The sequence below is a fragment of the Drosophila gunungcola genome (assembly GCF_025200985.1).
Source record: "Drosophila gunungcola strain Sukarami chromosome 2L unlocalized genomic scaffold, Dgunungcola_SK_2 000007F, whole genome shotgun sequence".
NCBI classification, from domain to species: domain Eukaryota; kingdom Metazoa; phylum Arthropoda; class Insecta; order Diptera; family Drosophilidae; genus Drosophila; species Drosophila gunungcola.
In genome coordinates, this window is record NW_026453162.1 from 3,168,252 (window position 1) to 3,191,741 (window position 23,490).

At 34.1% G+C, this 23,490-nt stretch overlaps 2 protein-coding genes and 1 long non-coding RNA gene across 5 annotated transcripts in view; 1 reads left to right on the forward strand and 2 right to left on the reverse strand.

The window, feature by feature from the left end:
• The window catches only part of LOC128253112 (stathmin), a 43,423-nt gene extending 31,347 nt beyond the window's left edge, over positions 1-12,076 (reverse strand). The window contains exons 1-2 of one of the 3 annotated variants that reach the window (XM_052981265.1): positions 11,906-12,076; positions 8,005-8,110 (exon numbers count right to left, since the gene is read on the reverse strand). In XM_052981265.1, coding sequence (XP_052837225.1) covers positions 8,005-8,032 — 28 coding nt within the window. In that variant the 5' untranslated portion in view covers positions 8,033-8,110; positions 11,906-12,076. The remainder of the gene's footprint in view (positions 1-8,004; positions 8,111-11,905) is intronic. The other 2 variants (XM_052981266.1, XM_052981268.1) reach the window with 2 other exon arrangements.
• Positions 12,077-16,995: 4,919 nt separating this feature from the next.
• Positions 16,996-18,635, reverse strand: LOC128253120 (uncharacterized). Its single transcript, XR_008267390.1, has 3 exons — positions 18,451-18,635; positions 18,348-18,398; positions 16,996-17,137 (listed from the first exon to the last, which is right to left on the reverse strand). It is a non-coding gene; the product is annotated as an uncharacterized LOC128253120 (long non-coding RNA).
• A 211-nt stretch (positions 18,636-18,846) lies between these two features.
• Positions 18,847-21,112, forward strand: LOC128253109 (prolactin regulatory element-binding protein). The gene is made up of 4 exons (XM_052981260.1): positions 18,847-19,292; positions 19,357-20,304; positions 20,367-20,529; positions 20,586-21,112. The coding sequence occupies exons 1-4, from the start codon at positions 19,152-19,154 to the stop codon at positions 20,669-20,671; spliced, it is 1,338 nt and encodes a 445-aa protein (XP_052837220.1). The 5' UTR covers positions 18,847-19,151; the 3' UTR covers positions 20,672-21,112.
• Positions 21,113-23,490: the final 2,378 nt, after the last annotated feature.

A 23,490-nucleotide genomic window follows, 5' to 3' on the forward strand; every position in this document is an offset into this window, starting at 1 on the left:
TGGGATTGGGCATCCAGACGCTTTCGATGCTTGTTTTAAGGCTAAGACTTCTCTTCACAGCAAACGCCTACGGCACCCACATTCTCAATGGAAGATGCATAAAAGTTTTTGGACTGAAGAAGTTTGTTTAAAATTTTATTTTTAGTTTTTCGACATATATCATACAGCTCCCATAGAAATAATAAAAATATATAAAATAACTATATAAAAATTGAGATGCAAATCATCATAGCTTCAATGTTTTTAGACATATACGCAAGTAAATCATAATTTTAATGTTTTCAAAAATATTTAATTCTTGCAATAGCTGCAAGGGTATATAAACTTCGGCTTGCCGAAGTTTGCTTCGTTTCTTGTATAGTATTATAATTTCAGTCAGAAGTTTGAAACGCAGTGATGGAGACGTTTCCGACCCTATAAAGTATATATATTCTTGATCAGCATCACTAGGAGAGTCGATCCGTCATGATATGTCCGTCTGTCCGTCCGTCTGACTGTCTGCCTGTCCGTCCGTCCGTTTCTACGCAAACTAGTCTCTCAGTTTAAAAGCATTCTGCGTTATACTTTCCCAAATTTTGTCTTTCTGTTGCAGGAACGAGCCGGATCGGTCGTCTATAGCTCCCATAGGAACAATCGGAAAAATAAATGAAACAAAATTATAATTAATTTTTTTTTAGTTCTTCGTGAAAATCGGACGACTATACCATACCAAAAAAATGTTACTTCTGTATTTTTGTATTTTTGTTTAATTCTTTTGAAAATATTAATAATTTGATATTTCAGAGTTACGATTTAATTTAATGCAAATTGGAAAACAATATCATATAGCTGCCATAGGAACGATCGAATAATTGAGCTGAAACTCATCAATGCTGTAAACCGGTGGTGTCCACGCGCACGACACGCGGGTCAGCGATTTATTCATCCGGCTCGTTGCCGACGCCGACAGTACCGAGTATAGTAAAACAGTTTATGCCTACAGATAAATATTACATTTTACAATAATAATAATTTTAAAATAAGATAGTCCACTTGTACCGGAAAACCAATTTTAAATTTGTTAGGCAGTGTTAACGGTTATTTGAGTACTGCGTAACAATAAGGTCCAAAATTTAAATGTACTATTAAATTTTTAATTAATATAAGTATCAATCGAAAAGGAAAGGAGTATTCACTACTGCGAACGGGGTGTAGTTTAAGAATAACATTTTCTCCTGTTTGATGAAACAGTAGCCAATAGTCCTGTTTGTGTCCTGTTCAGTCTAGACGTTGTCTATGGGTTATAAAAATGTATATAAAAGTGTTTGGAGGCGATGAAAGGGCAGAGGGTGGACAGCATAAGGCTGAACAATTGTTACACTAAGGGGACATTTTACCCTTATGTTTTTCAATACAGTTTTCAATAAAATTTTTTGCTGCTCGCTAACATGTTCGACAAACTATAGGCTTTTGAAAGGTTTTTTTTTCACGCAAATCAATAAGCCTCTAAGCTTATTTTCAATTACAAAACCACAACAAACTGCGGTGTTTTAGAAAACTTTTCCAACCAAATTCTGACTAAAAGTGAGTCTTACAACATGGTACAAAGTTTTAAGCAAATGTATCTACTTCTAAAATATAAATCTGATATTTCCAAGCAAAACATACAGTCTTATAAAGTTGGGTTGTTTCACAAAATGGTTAAATTTCTGACAATTCGTTTTCCATTTAGAAATATGACTTTGTCTGCAGATATTGAGGATAATCTGTTATACATCCGTTTCTCAGCTGCTAACCGATTTCAAAATAACCAAATCGAGAAAGAACGCTATAGTCGAGTTCCCCAAATACTGCAAGAAATTGTAAAAAAATATTCCCCCACAAAACAATCGGGGTTTAGTTAGCGCCATCCTGAGTCTAGAGTTTTGCTGGCAGAGCGGCTGCAGAGGACTTAATAACTCAAAAAATTCTAAAATAATTATCGATTTTGAAACTTTTTGCGTCTACCAATAACTAAGCTCTAATGCGTAGCCATAACTAGAATTTGCATGTAAAGTCCAAAATCTCAAGCTTTTATAGTTTCCCAGACCGACATGGCTAGATCGCCTCAGCTATCCATACTATATGTACTTTATAGGTTTAGAATAATACTAAAATATAATTATTTAAGATCAAGTTAAATAAGACCATATTAAAAGCATTGCTAAAAATATTCTGTCTTAAGCATTAGTGCCTATTACATTAATTTTAAAAATAATTTAGATTAATAAATTAAAATTAGAATGTTAAAAACATTTTATTTGTTTAAAAAAACTTTAATTTGTAATCTTATGTAAATTTTTGACATGAATGAGACTATTAAAAAATAATGAGATAAAGTTCAACTTTTTTAACCTCCTGTTCTTGTCATTTGCATCACTTGAACAGTAGTTACATGCTCTGTTGATGTGGATATAGTGCAATAAAAGGGGCTTTTTAGTTACAAAAGAAAGAAGTTCCCAACCCCTAATATCAACTAGGCTCCGCCGGTATAAATAAGTTATCCCATTTCGAAAGAAACGTAATCTAACAGTTTGCCTCGCCTCATCGCCTTCGTTTTGAGCTTGTACTATAAAATTTCTGAATCATATGATTTACAATTAAATAAATAAAATATGCGGAATACCCTTAACCATTCCGACCAGAAACTTTAGGCCGGAGTTGCTCCTTGTTTTGTAAGCGCTGCATTGTTGCCGCATTTCACAGACGGAACCGCCACTCAACTTCCGGTTCAATAAACTTTTGCGAAGTGTTCGCGCACATAGTATGCCTCCGACTTTTTTCGCTCTCGCTCCTTCCTCTTCTCCATATAGAATTGTATATAATGATAACGATTTTCCCTTATTGCACTGCATAGTTGTGAGTGTGGCAACTACTGGCTTTTATAAACAGATTTTATGTAAGTCTCGTCTGTCATAGTTGCTTTGTAAGTGTCCGCAAAATTAACAGCAACGGTTTGGAAACTTGTACCGATTTTAACCTCTTAGGTGGCAACAATTGGCTAAACATATATTTGCTGCGTAACGAAGTAATTGCAAATGTGGTAACCATGGCTACCAACTGATGAAATTAAGGACAAATCGTTCATTAAATTCATTAAATAGTGTCCATTTAACTTTAATTTTCCTTACAGATGCCGCCTATGAGTTATTCCATTACAAGCCGAACGGCTTGAAGATATTTTGTACATCTTAGATGCGCTTCAATTATTTTTGCAAAAATTGCAGTTGTTGCAAAAATTTAATATTTTTTAGAACGTCTTAAATTTAATTTATATGCGCAGATATTTAAAACCATTAAAGCTATAACAATTTTCAGCTCAATTATTCAATCGTTCCAATGACAGCTAATGATATCATTTTCTGACTTTTATAACATTAAAAGCGTAATTTTGAGTTATTCAACCATTAGTATGTCAAAAAAAGTCTTTCAAAAACATAAAAAATGTTGTTTTTTAACTTTGTTTTTTTTACATTTTGATTGTTCCCATCGGGGCTATATGAAATAGTCGTTAAATTTAATAAAATTAAAACCGTAATTTTGAAATACTAAATCTCGAAGAACTTAAAAAAAAATATTTAAAAACAGCAAAGGTTTAATTTATTTTCATTTATTTTTCGAATGGGAGCTATATTATACAAACAAAAAAAACTCTCGACGAGGTAAAATTCACGTGACACGCTACTTTACAATTGTTGAAAAACAAGGCAGATTTTATTTTGCAGCTTTGTGCCAATTACAAAACAAATTGATTAAAAAATCAAGAATGGAAGCAATCTTCGGCAAGCCGAAGTTCATATACCCAAGCATCTTTTGCAAAAATTAAATTATATATTATAATTATAATTATTATTTTTCTTGCGAATACACTTTTGAAATTTCTCCTTAAAATCCAGTAAAATCGCCTTGAATTTTCGCTAAAGGCGAGTCGCCTTCATTTGAAGAAAATTTGGGGTTATAAACATAAACATGGATTTATAAAAACTCACATTAGAACATTTTGATACACAAACAGGAATTGAAATTAAAAAAAAAATCACATATTTATTTGGTTGCCGGCGAGAATCGAACCCGGCATCCCTTTTTCATCAAATACAAAAAAAAAAGATTTACTGCTCAGATTTCTGGTCAGGTAACTTAGCCGCTAGGCTACCATTAAGCGGGTCAGTTAAAGGCTGTTTTTCTATATTTTAGGGATACTTCTTTCTTGATCTCAAAGGAAATTTCTCCTTTAAAAACCAAATGAATGACGTTGCTGAGCCGTTGAGCTTTCGGCAAAGTCAACTGACTGACATCGTTGCTTTGGTAAAAAAAAAAAATCCATATTTTTAAGAGTGTATGTTTAAGAATCGTTTTCCCATTTTAATAAAATTAATAGCAAAATTCTAAACTGTCAAGTTATTAACAAGTAAAAAGAATATAAAAAAAAATTGCAAAACAAAAAAGTTACATGCAAAAAACAAATTTTTTTTTTAATATTTGTATTGTTCCAATGCGAGCTTTCTGTATAGTAGTTTGATTTTGATGAAACCTAACAGTTATTCTAAAATATTTAACCATTAATATATGTCGAAGAACTAACAAAAAATTAAAAACAGCAGACTTATAAATTTTATACCCTTACAGAGGGTAATATAATGATAGTCAGAAGTTTGCAACGCAGTAAAGGAGTCATTTCCGACCCTATAAAGTATATAAATTCTTGTTCAGCATCACTAGGAGAGTCGATCTTTAGGAAACAAAAAAAGATTTATTGCGGTTACGAATAGGAAAGCTGTAAGTACAGGAAATCATATAAATGTACACTCATCAAGGGTATTTTATGTGGCATCCATCATCTGAGAGGTGTTAATGAGTAGATCATATATATAGTCCAACATTAATCCTGGCTCCGTCTCTAATTTCAAGTAATTATTCATTTTGTTTTTTATAATAAAAATAAAAAAAGGAATGGCTCATGTTTTATATAAAAATTATATACTTTTGATAAATTATTTTTTTTCTTTAAATTATAATGTTTACGGTCCCTTATTAAACTTAACAATGCGCCGGTAAATCCATTTTATATTTTTTTGAGCTCTAGCATGCACGTTACCGAACTAATCCTTATAAAATAAAGATGGCATTTTAAGAAAGATCTATTTCTAGAAGTAAGCTATAAATAAAGTAGCCAAATAATACTACAAAATTTGTAGATTAATTTTCTAAATCAGGGAGTCCAAACTGCACCGAAAAATCAAGGTTTGATCTCCAAACCTTTTTTTTGGCGATTAAAATTTTTAAGCCAGTGTTATGGAAAATTATACATTGAATATTGTTTTTTTTAAATATATTTAGTTATTTTAGAATTAAAAAACAATGTTTTTAATACTAACATTTTTTCTTTTATTCCACAAAAAAATAAACGGTAACTCCTCATGTTGCAGGTATAAAACTTAAACCACATCAGCTTTTAATGCTTACACAAAACCCTGTAAGGGAAAAAATTGTGACTGAATAAAACAAGACAAACTAATATTAAATTACGTTTTAGGAAACTCAATGTGGAGTTCAACCCCAAACACAAACGCAATGAAGGTAAATGCTGGTAGAAATTCTTCTAGTTCTCGTCATGTGCACATAATTATATATTCCAGTCATGTCGGGCCAGCCAAATGTCATCATCTCGTCATCATCCCTGTTACGAACTTTCTATCTCCAGTATGTCGATAACAAACTTTTGATACTGTCGTTTGTGCCGATATTTTTTATTCGGGGTTGTCACAGAAATTTCTTTCGATAATAATAAGTTCATAAAGTCGATCCGAAAAAAAATCACAAAGATATGAGCATTAGAAATAAAACAGATTTTCTCGAACTGGCATGTTTGGCTGCGGTGACCAAATACCAAATACCAAATTTCTTAATTGTTTCCGATAAAAAATATATTTTTTATTACCAAAAAACAAGTTTTTTTTTAATCTTAAAAAATATGTTAATTTTGTCACAAAATTGTTCTTTTAAAGAGTAGTTTATAAATTAAAACTTAAATTAATTTACACTTTTTGTTTTAGGTAATATAGTTCTATGAATTTTGGTCACTGAAAAACAATTTCAGAAATTTTCCGTGAGGTAGTAGTTTACTTTTAAGACACACTTGTTAAAATTAAACACAGTTTTTTCTTTGGGTGTATTGCTGCCGTGCACACAAAAAAAAACAATGTAAAATCAACTATTTAATTGTTAAAACCGTTCCAACCTAGGATAAATTGTTTATTTCCCATGAAATGGTAATTTAAAAAAAATAGTTAATTACACTAAAAAATAGTTGCATTACTATTAAATAGTGGGATTGCCAAAAAATAAAAACCAACCATAAAAATTATGCACAGGCATATATCATAGTCTCCAGGGGTAAAAAACTTCGGAATGCAGAATTTTGCATCCGTTCTCGTTTTTATATTCTTTGAATATAAGCCGAAATTTTACAAAGAAAAGATCATTTAAGAAAATAAACAGAAAACTTTGCATTGAAATTTTTTTAAATATGTTGTGAGTAATAAATGTAAAATTTTGTTGATTAGAGTTTACAATGGTCTGCTAACATTAATCTATAAAACTAATTTAAAATAATAACAATAACTTACAATAACTTAGATTTTTTATATCTAGACATTTGTGGCTTAAGGTATAAATAAATTTGGACGAAATATTAGGAACAGATTTTTCAAAACATATAAATAGATAAACAAAGTTATAGTTCGTACACACTGGAAAAGATTCGTGAAGTGCTTAATTAGACCTACAAATTGGCAGACGAAGCGGGCGAAATGCACCATTTTATCTAGAGGGTACTTCAAAATCTATCTTTCCAAGAAGAAATGGAGGGTACACCATACCGTTACTTAGTTTGTGCATAAAGATTACACGCTTTAAAGTGTGGATGTCAATCAGGTTTAATCTTGCTAAGTAGGGTAGTAATTGCCTATGCAGGTCCCAGTTAAGATGTCGCAGGGAAAATATTAATACTTGTTTTTGAACTGATTCTATTAAATTCTGTTGGTGATTATATTGAGGTCTCCAAACGCATGCATGATTCAAGAATTGGACGAACAAATCCAAAATGCTTTAGTTGTATAAGGATCATCAAACTCTTTTTTAGCCCATCTTCTAATAAAAGCTAGGACTCAATGCGATTTATTAACAATGACTGAAATATGGCTTTTAAAACATAATTTGTGATCAAACTTAATTTAGTTAGTTGCTCCAAAGAGTTTCCAAGGATATACGAGATAGGATGGACAGAAATTTAAAATGACATGGACTTGCATTTAGAATGATTGAGTAATAACAGCTTGTTCGAACACAAGAGAGAACGTTATAGTCATTTTTGCCGACTATTAGATTAGACCGTTACTCAGGTAACAACTTTTTAAATTAATATTCCCTGTCGAACTGCATTGACAACACTATAACAAATATTGTGCAGCACCCCACACCACTATACCCCAGCTATTGCAAAATTTAAACAATCTTTAAACAACTGTATTTTGATTTTTAGGCGTATATGTCTAAAAAAAGTACAGATTTCATGATTTTCCTCTGAATTATTCGATTGTTTCTATCGATCGTTGTCCGATTTTAATAGAAAATAAAACTATAACACTTAAATATTAAACTTAACTGTATTAAAAAAATTAAAAAACACCAAAGTTATAATTCCGGTAGTTCCAAATTTAATAAAATGAGCACCCTAATTCTATAATATTAAACACTTACTATTTCTCAAAGAAACAAAAAAAAATAAAAATTAAAACTAAGAAACAAGTTTGCATAGAAACGAATGGGCAGAAATACGGACAAGGACAGATCAACTCTCCTAGCTATGCTGATCAGGAAAATATATACTTTATAGAGTAGAAAATGTCTCCTTCAATGCGTTGCAAAAATTTGCCTAAAGACATCCATAGCAAAATGCAAATAAAAGTTAGAATGAATGTTAATTACCTTCTGAATTATCAGTTTTGTTCACCATTTTCGAACAATTTTTTTCCTGTGATCAAACGTAAACAAAAGAACAAAAAAATGAGGGGATGTCACAAGAATAAAAGCTCTGAAAATAAATAAATAAACACACAAAGTTAAAAAATATGTTTTAAAATGGGAAAATTAAAATTTATACAATTGTAATTTGATTTAAGTACTGGGTATTGAATAAATTATTGTAGAATTTCTATTAAATTTTAGCTCATGATAAATGAGTCTTGAAAAATGTGCAGCTAAAAAACTTCTAAAATTGCTATAATTTTATAATTAACAAGATATAAAGCAAATTTCGGCAAGTTGAAGTTTATATAACCTTGCAGCTATTGCAAAAACTAAATATTCTTGATAACATTTAAATTTCGATTTTTAAGCGTTTATGTTGAAAAACATTGAAGCTGTGATGATTTTCAGCTCAATTATTCGATTGTTCAAATGGAAAATGAAATTCGTAAATCTGAACTATCTATCAAAATATTACTATGTAATTTACTATGAAATTTTTTTTTAATTCCGATTGTTGCCATTTTTCTGAAATTTAAACCGTATTTATGAAAAACTTAACCATTACTATATCTTGAAGAACTTTAAAAGAAACAAAAAAAGACCAGGGGTATAATTTTTCCGAAAGCTTCTATTGGAGGTTTATGCTAGAATCGACCGATTCGGCTCGTATACTACCTGAAACTTTTGAAAAAATTTCTGGTAGACTTTTCTTCAAAAGCGCCGTTATTTTCGGAATTAAGTGGGTATACGTTTTCAAGCTCAAAACCACGCAGTGCTAAATTGACCAAATTTAAACAAAATGAGCGGCAAACAAAAAGAAACCACTGAATATCAACGGAAAATAATTTAAATTGCATGATCAAGGCAAATCATATGCTGAGATTGGGGAAATGATGGATAGAAGCCGTTTAACCGTATGTGGCTCGTATATTATGTAAAACATACTTTGCCGCATCCGCCCCAATCTCCAGATCTAACAGCTGACTGCCGCTACTGCTCTTAACAAAAGCCTATGATTTGCCTAAGTATTCCAGGCAAATCTCGGATCAACTTTTGGCCCGCTGCTGTCCTAATCTTTGTGCATTATTGATTCTCACATTTAATGTCTAGAATCAGTCAAAAAATCATTTGTAGCCAAAAATAACAAATTCTACTTATTTTAAAGGCAGTGTAAAAACTGACCAACAAAAGTGTTGAACAACTCGTGTGGAAAGATGCAATGCTACCATTTTTTATTTGCCAGATCGCCACAAAGTAGCTATTTCTTTCCTAATTGAGAAAATTGGACCCGACTTAGGCACCAGTGTTGCAAACTTTTCAGAAGAAGTGTTTGGGATCAAAGTTGCCACTGACGACGAAAAAAGTCTTAACACAACACGCTTTGCACAATAAGTACATTAAATTAAGGGGTAATAAGAACACTTTTAAACTAAACTTAGATAATTTACACTTCTAGCCAAATACAAACAAATCCCAAAAAAATATTTTTTTTTTTTCGTACCATGACAACTCTTGTCTTGTTTCTATCAAATTCGTTTGGAAACTAGAAACTGAACAGGTGCCATCACAAAATAATTTTTAAAATTTCATATATATTACTATTAACCAAATCTGTTAGGCAACAATGTTCATAAAACCTCAAAAAAATAAGGTGCAAATTTAATTTGCACTTTAAGTTATCGCAAAGTATTTTAAAAGAATACATTTCTGTTCATGCGGATCTGAATCCGTCAGCCAAATGCTTGGCGAAAAGTTTCCTTGCGTTTTTTGCCGAAGTTAACAAAGAATTAACAGAGGGAACTTAGATTCCGTGCAAATCTTTCGGAAGTGAAAATTGGAACAGGTCTGGGAAATTGGAATCCGTGTGAATCTTTCGAAAGTGAAAACTGGAAAAGGGCTGATGTAAGCTATTATGGGCGAAATCGCTTCTTACTACAGTTTGCATACTTTTCAACGTATACAATACACCCTTTTTTCTACTAGAAACGGATATAATTGAATTTTAATACCATTCCTTGATTTTTAGGTAGTACTTCGTCGTTAGACGGTGCTATTATTATAAAATTGAAAACCTATTACTTAGCTAACAAATTTAAAATAATCATGTTTTAGGTGCGCCACCTACCGGAAAATGTAAACAATGCTTAACTAATTGTCAAAATTGTACGAAGCCCTTTTTCCAGGAATAATTTTTATCGAGCTCGGCAACCGATCCCTTCCCTGCCTCTACAATACTGTTAATTTTTTATTTGTAATGCTTTTGGCTTTGGTTTGAAATGTAGAGTGTTCACCACGAATGCGTGTAGATAAAAACAATAGCGGGACGAAATCAGATCAGGCATCATAAAAGAATTGGGGTTTGTTGATGTACTCAGGGGAGCACAATTGTTTTTGTAAATGCACATGGTTATGGAGAAGTTTGGGCCGACACATTAAGTAACCTGGCTGGGCACATTTTGCTATACACTAACCATAGTTCGATTCTTCCTTGCGGTCCAATTCGTTACTAATAAGACCGAGGCAGGGCAACAACAAATACATTGTTTTTTTTTTTTGGCCAATTCAAAAAAGTCTACACTGAATTCTTTACATGCACGGCCATACGGCAGTTTTGACATCTCTCATTCGAAAAAATATCACATTGAGAGAGCGAATTTGTATTTCCGAACAATTTTACTTTCTCTCATGCATTATAAAATATAGTCCAAACATGACATTGACAAAAAAATCATGGTACTAACTGTACTAGCCAATGCACAAATACAAAATATAACAATTTTCGGTTATAAATGAATGCATCTCACTTATCTCATTTTACCTTATAAAAAGTCCACCCTAAAGTACACACATAGGGTACATACACATGTTTCGCACATTGCACTAGCTTACAAAATTAAACAAAGAGTTTACAGTTTAAAAATTAAAAATTTTTGTAGTTTAAATTTTTTAATTTATTTGTAAAGTGTAAGTAAAGTTTTTCCGTTTTTAAAATTTTTTTGATTGTAAATTCTAGTAAACAGACTTTAATCAGCAATGATTAATTTTACTAGTTTAAAATTCGTTTGGTAATTTAGGAGGTCACAATAAATACACGCACCAAAACCGAAGTTATTTTGAAAACTTCTAAATATTAAAAATTAATTTTTTCCTGCCAAACGTGATTTGTTTTAGTGTTAACGACTGTTGAGCGTATATTAATCGCCGTTTGCATTTGTTATCGGAGGCAACTGAGGTCTTGTTGATTTTTAAGATAATTAGTTGTGTAGAAATGAAATATTATATTTCAGAGCCATTTTTCGAATAGCATCTTTAAATTATTTATTTAACGAATGATTGTGAAGTTGGTGAACGTTCTATAATTACACTGAGTTGTAAATGAGCGAAATCGATATTTCTGAAGTCGAGATAAAACATAAAAGAAAAGCAATAAATTGAATTTAGAAATTTAGACATTTCACATACATAAATCAAATTTTAAGCGTCTTTTTCTGACCATGTTCATTTCTGTAGCAAATTGTCGATTTTGTAAGCTAGTGTTGTTACGGGGAAATAAATAAAACAAAGCGCAAAGGCAAACGCAAACACAAAACAAATACAGCGCTGGCGCGGAGTTGCGAACTTGAACTGTGTAAAAAAAAGTAGATATCTGGAGTAAATTTTCAATTTAATTTTGTAAGCTAGTGTTCTTAAGGAAATAAGTGAAACAAAGAGGAAAGGCAAAGAACACAATGCAAAAACTGCGCTTACGCGGAGTGGCTGTGGTTGCAACTGCGCAGTAAGGGAACAAAAAGGGATCTTGAACCGGCTCAAACCAGATTTCACTCAGTGCAGTTTTGGAGAATTTTTTGTATGCACGTACCTACAGTTTCCTCTGCAATAGAATAAGTTTGCACATAAACAATTATTAAAACTTTTGTAAAGACGACAGAAACACGAAATCTTTCAAATATTCACAGTTACAGTATTTGCAGAAGAGTTCTGCCTTTTTCTCAGTTGTGATCGCTTCGGCGTAAATTATACGAATGAGCAAGGAAGAAACAAAAACCAGAAAGGAAAACCGAAGCAGCGACGCAGCGTCTCGGTCGCTAAACACCAGCTGTGCTTTTTTTGTCAGTCGAAAAGCTGCGCTGAGCGGGAAAGAGATGCTAAGTGCTTCTTTTGTTTGTATGCCTTGGGCGGTTGAAATTTAAATGACAATTTCGAATGTCTTCAAGAGTCAGTTGATCGCACAACCAAACAAATTCGATTATTAGTCGTGGTAAATTGTAAAATAATAAAAAAGAAGAAAACTTTGGGAAGCTGATGTTTATATGCTCTTGCAGCTATTCCAAAAATAAAATATTCCTTAATATATGTTTACCAACAGTAAAGTTAATATGATTTTCCACTAAATTGTTTCATTGTTCCTATGGCAGCTATATGATATCTTTGTCCAAATATCTTTTTTTATTTATAAAATTATAAACCATTACAATTCATAACAATTGAAAAACAGCGAAGTTATAATTTTTTAATTATTTGTCAGATTTTTCCCATGGGAGCTATATGATATTGTCGTCCGATTTTAATGAAAAAAAATTTTTGTTAGCAAACCGGTAATTCTGGAATTATTATTATATTAAAAACTGAAAAGCTAAAATTTTTTTCAAATTTTATTTTATTTGTATAATTGTTCCAGTGGAAGCCACATATACATATAAATTAGTCTCCCGATTTTAACAAAACTTATACCGTAGTTCTGAAATATTTAAACATTATTATGACATGGGGAATATAAAAACAGCAAAGTAATAATATTTTTTAAAAGCAGTGCATGCTTATTAATTAAAAAGCTTATCAATTTTAGCGCCCATTATTCAGACAATTCTTAATGGTAAGCAAATGTTTTGGTCATATCACTAACCATACATCATATTGTATGATTAGTGGTCATATTAAGACCCCGCTTACACTGGGTTGGCTTTCAAGTTAAGTTGAATTTGTAATTTTTGCATTAATAATAAGACCATTAATAATAAGACTGGCTTCCAAATTTATATCGACAAATCCTTCAGAGATCAAACCTTGATTTTTCGAATTTCAGAAAATAGGACTCAATTTTTTTTTGAATGGTGTTTTAAGGTGCATTAAGGTTTTCACCCGTTTTAATGCCTATTTTTCTGCTTTTAAGATTTCAGTCATTAATAGCTTATTTAACTTTAATAAAGAGGATTGGTTTATTGCGAAAACCGCAATAAATTTTCTGGCTAATAATTAATTCAAAGATACATATGTACATATTTATAAAAAAAATTCGGATAAACTTCCGAAAAGTTCAAACGCCCAATAATTTATAAATTTTCAGGATCCATGTATAAATAACTCATAGTTTGCGACAAGACCGATTTCTTGAAAATAGTGGCAAAAACCGTTAGTTTTTTGTTTACTTGTCAATAAATCCTATATATGAACTTCATAAAAAAGTTGTTTAAACAAAAGTTAAAGATCTAGTCGAAATACACATTTCATGTTCTGAGACTTTTTTGCGTAAAGCTGATATTTTACGAGAAAAATGTAGAAAACTTTTGCCTTTAAACCGTCATTTAAAAATGAGCGCTCAGTGAATTGGACAGAGGTGGCATCAGTAAGCACATATCGGTATTCTACAAAACTATTGCTTAATTGCTCATCTCTAAGGTTTTCCATATCTAACGCTTGCCGCTTGATAAAACTTTATTATTCTCAAACATAAAATCAGTTTACAGTTTAAACTATGCTTTCAAATATTATCATAATTTTTTTTTTGTTTCTTTTTGCTTATGCTTTTTATTATTGTTTCGGTATATTTTTCCTAAAAAATATTTTTTATGGTTTTTTTACAGATATGGAGCAAAAATGAAGGAAGGTGTTAGGAAAGAAATGAACGATAGGAATAAAGGCGCTGCAGGCGAAAATTTATCCTGCTTATGTACATCGCATATCAACATTGTGCCCAAATCAGATAGTATACCGATAACATTCACGAACGAAATAATGTATCGATAAGCGTTAACCAAGTTTACTCATCCCTATCTAGGTAATGTTGCCAGATTCGGCGCTCTATTTTGGTTGATATCTCGTTAAATAATAACTCTACCGAAATGTTTACTTCAATTAGAACTTTAACTTTTGCATGTATGAGTTTTTTGATAAGGGTCTTATTTTGCAAGATATGGTTGAAAAAAAAAACAAAAATAACGGTCTTACCGTTTTATTTTGAAAGAAATCATTCTTGTCGCATTCATTGACCTATTTATTCTCAATCAGGACCCCAAAATGCATGGATCCTGAAAATTTGAAAATTATCGGGCGTTGGGGCTTTTCGGAAGTACAGCCAAAAAATTACTTTGTAACAACAATTTTGAAGGCCACAAAACTACAATTCTTAAAAACTGTCTTAGTACGCAAAAAAAATTAATTTGTTAACCTCAAAAAGTTGGTATTAACTTTAAACAACCTGAATTATATTTTTTTGCTATGATAAGCGAAATACGGAAAAAGTTTATTTTTATTAAACATCGCCTTATTAAATGTCAAAATGGCACAAATTTGTCATTTTGATCGATAGTCAATATCAAACCAAAACACCTCTAACGAGGTAAAAAAGTCGTGACGATCGCACCTTCAACAAATAAAATATCTGATAACTGAGAAAAGTAGCCGTTTTCATTGCTTAATAACTTGTTATATACCAAAAGTTGAGGAATCTCAAGGGCTATAAACGTAAAAAATAAACAAAAATCGACTCTAACAATTTTTAAAAATTGGCAAAAAAGAAAAAAAAAAATATAAATAAGTTTTTAATCTATTTTATTTAGACCAATTATGTTAGGGCAATGTTAGAATTTGACAATACATTTTTAATGACATACAGCACTTGTCTGTAACTTAACTAGTTAAGAAGTTATAGCCGTGCAAAGTTTAGCTGCTTTTAGTGACTTCCCGTTTAACACCTGCCCAACACAAGAATTATTCCAAAATTCTAAAACAAGTCCTCAAAATTTGTTGAAATTAAGAAACGATGTAGAAAACATTTTTATTTTTGAACTTCGTGAAAAGAGGGCATTAACCCTAGGATACGACAAAATCTGTAAAGCATGGTTGTTCGAATCTATGGTATTATGGCTCAAAATCAATATTTCGATATTTTAAAGAACACAATGGAACCATACATTTTTGATAACATGCCTGTGATGTGGACCTTTACGCATCATAACAATCCGAAGCATTCATCACAGGTAGTAAATCAGTGGTTGCAGAAAGAAAAAAGTTCAAGTTATGAAATGGCCAGCGCAAAGTCTAGACTTAAACCCAATTAAGAATCTTTGGAATGATATAAAAGCGTCCCTCTCTCAAAACATTTAAAAATTTTGACGACTTGTGTGCTGAAATTCAAGAAGCCTCGTACTCCATCCCAAAGGAACGTTGCCAAAAACTGGTGGAGAGCATGATCCGCAGATGCCACAAAGTTCTTAAAAATAATGGGTTCAGTTTGGTACAGTTTATTGGAAACTGTATTATTTGAATAGCCAAATTTATTTTATTTTGTAACTGGTTAACAAAACAAATTTATCAATTTAGCCACTGTGGCTCGTTAAAAGTGAAATTTGATCGAACTGCTAAAAAAAACTTGTTCACGCACTATGAAAATAATTGTAGCAAAACTAGTTCTGATGCGTAGGCATACTAGCGACAGTTTTCACTCCGCCAGCCGTAATAACAGGCTTTAAATTGATAAACAAAAGCAATGGAAAATTGATGCAATAGACAGGGCGAGAGACAAGTTGGAACCTCAAACAAAGGTCTTAAAATATCGATTTTGAATAAAAGGAAGCAAACTTCGTTAAAAATAAGTTTATAATCGAAAAATGACAAGAACGACTACATTTGAAATTTTATGCACACATGTTTAAAAACTGTAAGCCGATAAGACTTTTGGAAAAGTTTTATCCAGATAGATTTTAAGCTTTGTTGCGTAGAAGCAGACAGACATGGATAGATCAAAATACATATTACATTTTATACTGAAAAACAGAGATATGTTTGTTTAACACTCGTTAAAATAATTTTTTATAAACTTGTTTTGCACCAAAGCAAAGAAAACTTTTTGTTTATGCCTCCTAAATTCATTTTTTTAAACTTGCATAGTGTATTACTGTTTAAAAATTTTTGGAGTTGAAGGTGCGATCGTCATTTTATTCTACCTCGTCATGTATTAGTTTGAAACTTCAGTCTTATTACTGAAAAACTCCCAAACCTAGTTACAAAAGAACCCCAAAACCACGACCACGTCCTTGCATGACTTGCCTATTGAAAATAACAATGACAATGCATGAAAAATTGTACAGCACTGTTTCATTACGAATTACGGGTGTCAATAATAAAATTGTTGTCCTCTAGTCAGCACGCAGTATCGAAGCAAGCTTTTGAGGAAGTTTAATAATAAATCAAACAGTGTATTAATCTACGAAGCAGTTCTCTGTTAGATAGTTAGATAGTTCTAATTTCTGAGTATGCTGAAATACTTAGTTTTAAGCTAACTTCTTAAAACTTTTCCAAAAGTTTTCTATTCCACGTAGTATATAAGTCGGATCGGACGATTATATCATATAGCTGCCATTAAAATAATTAAAACATTAAAAAAAAATAAATAAAACAAAAATTTAACTTCTCTATTTTTTAATATTTTCTAAAAACGTTCTTTTAAACAAAGTAAAAATTTGATAGTATAGAATTACGCTTTTAATTTTATTCAAATCTGAAAACGATATATAGCTGCCATTGGAACGATCGAAGAATTGAGCTGAAAATCATCATAGCTTCAATGTTTTCAACAGGGACCGTATTTTATTATTTTTTGTATTCAAATAAAAAAGTAAGTCACTTGTAATGGGCCTAGAAATGCATGGTACATACCAAAATCATTCTCTGTGTCCAATCAATGCATTTTTGATATAATGCACTCAGAATATAACTCTATTGTAATTCCTGGCGTCTGGGTCGAATTTTTTCGCAAAATTTTTTCATATCCTTGTACAGTGACCATCAAGCACATTGGAATTTTATTTCTGGACTGAAAAAGAAAATGTAATTCAATGATTTTTATTTTTTGGTATCTCACTAATTAAATTAGTTAGCTACTATACACTTGTTCAAAGCTTGCTTTAATACTGCTTCCTGACTAGAGACCAACAATTTTATTATTAACACCCGCAACGGTCATTTCAAACGGTGTTGTACAATTTTCATGCAATATCAGAACTGTGTGCTAAAGTTTTTACAATTGCCAAGTTAATGGGACAATTCGTGGTCGTGGTTTTGAGGGGCTCTTTTATTTTAACTAGGTTTTGGAGCTTTGCAGTAATAAGACTGTAGTTTCAAACAAAAACTTCTGATATCAAACAAGAATACCTTCTTACAGATAAAATTAAATTGGCGATCGCACCTTCGACTCAAAAAACTTCTGATATCAGATTTTTTGACGGTTTTTATTTATTTTACCAAAAAAAAAACTTTTTTTTTATTTAATTAGTTTTGTGTTGGCATAGAGTAAGAAATATAATATATAATTCTTACTCTATGGTGTTGGTGTTATTGACCTTGTATTTTGTATACATAGATTGAAGGGAAAAACTCGAGGTCATTGTTTGTTCATAAATTTGTATAACACAACTTTTTGATAACTTTCATCACACTGGCACTCCCTAGGGAATGATCCCCGGACTCAGATAGGTCTAAAGCTAGTTTCGTTTGGACGTCAACTGAACGTCTAAAACTTCTCAATGGCTATTGATCAGAAACTTTGCAATAATGGAGTTGCCATACATTTCTGGCTCTTGAGTTTAGATGCAGCTTTTTTCGTATAAGCCTAGTACTCAGATCGACAAACAGTTTCGCCAGCGTAAACAGTTTATTCTTTCTAGAGCGACCGAAGTTTTCAGAGTTTATTAGAGTTCGTGTGCTTCGGTTATACTGTCAATCAGCTGGGGTTGTTGATAAACATATTAATTTGAGAAAGCAAAATCGAAGATATTGAATATAGAGTTAAATTTGGTATTGGAGTGGTTTTTGTTGTTTTTCCCTCCATTTCGCTTTCAAGATTAAATCCAACAACAACAATCTTAATACTTCGGTCTCACTAAAAGAATACAATTTTTTAGCCGTCTATCTGAGTACTAGGCTTAACAACTGAAAACCATTAAACGTTAGAATTATCGGGATAAACAAAAAAAAACAAAACAATAAAGTTTGAATTTAAGGCAGTGTGACCGTTAAGTTATTACCAAAAAAATCTCAAGCAATATCCATATCCATAGTCGTCTCTGATCTTCTCTCTGAGATTCAATGAATCCGTCAATGAATTAGGCGAGCAATGTAATGTCATACCCGTATAAATAAATGGTGTCAATTGTATCATCTGGCATTCGACCAACAGCTGGGCCCAACCGCTCGGCTGACAAAAACTGAATGCTCTGTCACTAATATAAAATACAATCTGGGTATTCCCGAAACGTATGAAAATTTCAGCAAGATAAATTTTGTATGAAACAGCTAACGAATAGCCGACCGAATTTCAGTGTATTTCTGCTAAATTTGTAGCAATTCAGAGATTCTGACGTTTCAGGAATACCCAGTTTATTTTCCCAAATAACCATTTCTAAGCAGTGAATTTGTTCATACCGAGTCCAAGCAATGTACAACTGAATATTTGTAAGCAAAGTGTTTTATAGCAAAACCAGGCGGTTTTTGGCTGGCGTTAAGCAGCCTTCGTTGCTTATCGATGTATCGATATATCGATAGCCCAAACTGTCACCGCTATTCAGTGTACGTGGATTTTTAAGGCAACTCCACGGGCCCAAAACACGAAATAAAACTGACTCCCAATGAGAAGGGGACACTGAAGCGACGCAGAATTCCCCAGCAAGCGGTTCTCCCCAGCCAGTTGACAGTCGGAGTGTTCCAGCAGCTATTTGGGTCAATTAGATGTGCCTGTGCCGCAGCCAGAGCTGATAATCTCGAGTCCACCACCTTCCCCTGCCCCTGTGACCGCGTCCGTATCCGGTCGATTGATATATACAATATTGATAATGGCCCACACCCGCCGTCCCAGCGACGGCCTGCTGGCCCGTGTGAACTTCCCGCTGTACGCCGTGGACATGCTGACCAGTCGCCACATCCTTGTGGCCGGAGGCGGCGGCTCCAGTAAGACCGGAGTGGCGAACGGCTTTGTACGGGATGCGCGCAACCTGCTCTTACCAATTTGCCCCACTCATATCCGTATCTTCTTTGCAGGAGATCTACGAGCTGTACCACAACGGAAGCCACTTCTGCGCAGAGGAGGTGCTGCGCCACGAGACGGGGGCCAACGTGGTCATGAACTTCGCTGTGCGCAACGGAGGCAGGCGGGGCTACCTTTGTGCCGGCCAGGAGGCGCACTGCCAAATGTACTACGTCCAGCCGCGCGTTCAGTCCGAGGAGGACGGAAATGGAAATGGAAACGGGAACGATGAAGGAAAGCCAGCGCCGGCAGAGCGCCCCCATGAGAACGGCAACTTGCGGCAGCGCAACGCGCACTCGGGAGTGGAGCCGGTGGCCAACGGGCATAAGCCACCCCTCTCCGCCAACGACATACTGCGGCAGTTTCAACGGCTGCACTTCGACATCCAGGCAGCGGATGTAGTGCAGACGGACTTTCTAAAGGGGGCTGAGCCTCTGCAGCGCGTGGTGCGCATCAGCGGCAACGGCAGGCTGATGGCCACTGGCGGCACGGACGGAAAGCTACGCGTCTGGACGTTCCCCCAGATGACCCTTGCAGGCGAACTGGCTGCGCACAGCAAGGAAATCGATGACCTGGACTTCAGCCCCGACAGCAAGTACATTGCCAGCATCTCCAAGGATGCTCAGGGCTTGGTGTGGGACCTGGGCAGCGGACAGCTGCAGCACAAGCTGCAGTGGAAAACGCCCGAGGGGGCAAAGTACCTGTTCAAGCGGTGCCGCTACGGAACGGTGGAGGCCCAAAAGGACCACTACCGACTCTTCACCATCGCCAATCCGCTGGGCAAGGTGGGGCGGCAGCGCGGATTCCTGCAGCACTGGGATTGTGCCAGCGGGCAACTGCGGCAGTCTGTTGCCATCGACGAGAGCCTTTCGTCACTGGCGGTGCGAGACGACGGACGGTTTGTTGCCGTCGGCACGATGTTTTCGGGAAGCGTTTCCATGTACATAGCATTCAGTCTGCAGGTAAGCATAAGTATCTTTTAGAGCGATTCATCTGTGTACTTACTTTTGTTTGCGGTTTGCAGCGCGTACTCCACATTCCCCATGCTCACTCTATGTTCGTGACGGGCCTTCAGTTCCTGCCTATCACCAACGAGGAGGGACCGCCCATATCCAGCGACTCGGAAGCAGCCGTTCTGTCCATTTCGGTGGACAACAAAGTCTGCATCCATAGTCTGCCCCAAAGGCGTAAGCAAGAAAAAGGAAAACTTTTAAACAACTATCTAACTTGTACCTTCTTCCAGGTACAATCCCCGCCTGGATTGCCATTGCCTTTCTGATCGTCATGATTTTCGCTGTGTTTGTGCTGTGCTCCTACATTGGCATATGATGGCCAGTGGCCAGCAGGGCGCTCAATCATTTTGCATTATTAGTTTTTAAACAGGGTTTAGTTTTTCAATAAGCCACAAGTCCACTCAACACTTCTTTTCATCCTACCCGCCCTCACGTTAATTAATTTAAGTGTACAGTTTGTGCCGCATGCCTTATCTCTTAAACTTATTGCAATGTTCGCTTAGTTGTATTATTATTTACTTATCTCTGTAGCCCCCGTAAATGAAGCGATGCTCGTTGTACATGATTTTTAAAAAACTTTGTTATTTAATTAAATTACAAAAGGCAAACAGGTTTATGAACTGCCGCAGTAGATTTAGCATTTAAACAAAATGTAAAATCAATCAAAATGTTAGATAATCGAACTGTGGTGGGTTTAACACACCGATCTTATAGTCACAAATGAATGATATATAAAGCCATTCAGCAATGAAACTCATTTGAGCTTAACTTTTTAATGAATTTATTACTTTCTTTATTACAGCTAAACCTTCTATTAGTATGTTGAGGTAAAATTTAAAGCATTTATAAACAGTGCACCTTAAACTCATTAACCGGATAAATTACCTTTGCCGCTTCAAATAAGATCCAGAATCTGATTTCGAATAATTAGGTCAAAGTAAACGACAAAACCGATTTTATCAAGAAAACGTTTCGTGAATTTTTTTGAATGGTCGATATACATACATATGCATAAGAGAACACAAAAACGAAACAAATATTTTTATATACTAATACAAAAATGCAAAAAGTTAGATCTGCTAAAGTCTTATACTGTCGGCATATAGCCACTTAAAAGAGTTTTTCTTAGGCTGATATGCCTACGGGAAATGAACAAACCTTAAAAAAGAACCGAACACAAAATTGAATTTTCACGCCAATAAAAATGGATGTCAACGCAAAACTAAATATAATTTTGACATGACTTATCCACTGTTGTTGGTCTATGATGGATGATATGGTTACCATCTCATTAATTTCTGCTGGATTTCCCTATAAATAGGTCTGTTGTACCCCACAGGTCAAATGGGAGTCAATGGTCGTAACGGATTTCTTACGATAGTTCTGCTGAACGCGTTTTCTTGCCGAAAAACCGCCTGTGTGAACAAGCTTTTAGAACTGGGCGAATACGCGATTGTTGTGTAAATATCGATAAAAGTTCGGTGATGCCAAGGAGGTTCTCCTTATAGAGCGCTCATTTTAAATGGCAACAGTTTTCTGAACTTTTATAGTAAACGCTCCTTTGCGCGTTAAAATCCTATCTCATAGTATGAGAATTTCGATAAGATGTACAACTCTTGTTTAAAAATAAAAAATAACATAAGTACATTTTAAAGCATAATGGCAAAAAAACACAAAAAATAACGGTATTTGAATGCCGCCAACTAAAATATAAATATATTTTAAAAATGAATTCTGGAAATTTGAAAATGATCGGAGTTTGTGGCTTTTCGGAAGTTTGTCTATGTGTATTAGAAGGTTAAATAATTTCAGTCAAAAGTTTGCAGCGCTGTGAAGGAGACATTTTTTGATCAGCATCATCCGCCCGTTTCTACGCAAACTAGTCTCTTAGTTTCAAATAAGCTGCAGTTTTCTGCAAGAAACTTTTCCAAAAGATGAAAGGTAAGGTATGTTTTTTGGTAATGTTCTGCTTTTATCTTACTTCCTTTTTAAGTTGACTTCAAAAATATAGTTGCGTTTATTTGGTTGCAAACATTTCACTTTGTTAAAATTTCTGAAGGGGTCTAGTCAGGGTAACTGTAGTTTAATTACAAATAAGAGGGAACTGTATAATCGAGATTTTCGACTTAAAAATACCCGTTACTCAGCTATGCCGAATTTCATTGTCGACACTACAAGATAAGATCGAGCAGCATCTTTACCACCCGCTAACAACGACCCTATCTAATGCAGAGCAGCGGCAGAGCATGACACGAACAGTATAGAACCGCATTTGGCACACACACACTGACAAGTTTCCCCGTGCAAATTACTATGTTTGCCCTGCGCTGCTCTTCATGCACTCCTTTTTTCAGTTATGCAGTCTCATAACATATATATTTTCTTAGCTATACAGCGGAACCCTAAGCTTATGAAACATAAGTTTGTTTGATACTTTTACTCAGGAACACACAAATATTATGGAAAAGTACAATTGGCTCGTAGAAATTTTAAAAAGGTAGGATTAGACCGATACAACTAAACAGTACAATGTTTTAAAAAGATATTTCAGACTTTTGAGAATTTTGGGCGTTATAGTGAACGTGGAAACGTTTTGAAATCTGCATTCCCAATCTCTTGCTTTTAGAGTTTCCGAGATCTCAACGTTCATTGGGACAGACAGACGGATATGGCTAGATCAACTCGACTATTGTTTCTGAACAAGAATATATGTACATTAAGGGTTGGAAACGAATTTAATGAACCTTTTTTCTCTAAGAGTAACGGGCATGAAAATAAAAATTGAATATACAAATTTATGAAATCTCTTTTAACAAGGAAAGAAACATAAGAATTCAAATCCTCAATTCCAGAACGTCTGAATGCAATCTGTGTGGATTTGTTCATTGTAGCTCGTGCCATTAACAGAACCTATATCAACAATTTGTTGCAGAAACATCAATCCATCATATGCAATAGCAATACATTTCGATGCGGTAGTTTTGAATGCAGTAGGAGTGATGTCCAACTTGTCAGTCCTAGTCACAGGAGCGCCAAGTTTCAGCGTCCTCCTACCACCCAGCTCATGGGATGTTACTAGAACGGTGGCCTCGAAGAGGCCTTCGCAACGAGTTGCTTGCAGACAAACTCTACTCT

What these genes read in the sequence shown, in the direction of transcription:
- LOC128253109 (XM_052981260.1), top strand. Translation starts at nt 19,152, where the DNA reads ATGGCCCACACCCGCCGTCCCAGCGACGGCCTGCTGGCCCGTGTGAAC. An exon ending in ACATAGCATTCAGTCTGCAG is followed by an intron (nt 20,305 to 20,366) that starts GTAAGCATAAGT and finishes TGCGGTTTGCAG; the next exon opens with CGCGTACTCCACATTCCCCA. An exon ending in CCATAGTCTGCCCCAAAGGC is followed by an intron (nt 20,530 to 20,585) that starts GTAAGCAAGAAA and finishes ACCTTCTTCCAG; the next exon opens with GTACAATCCCCGCCTGGATT.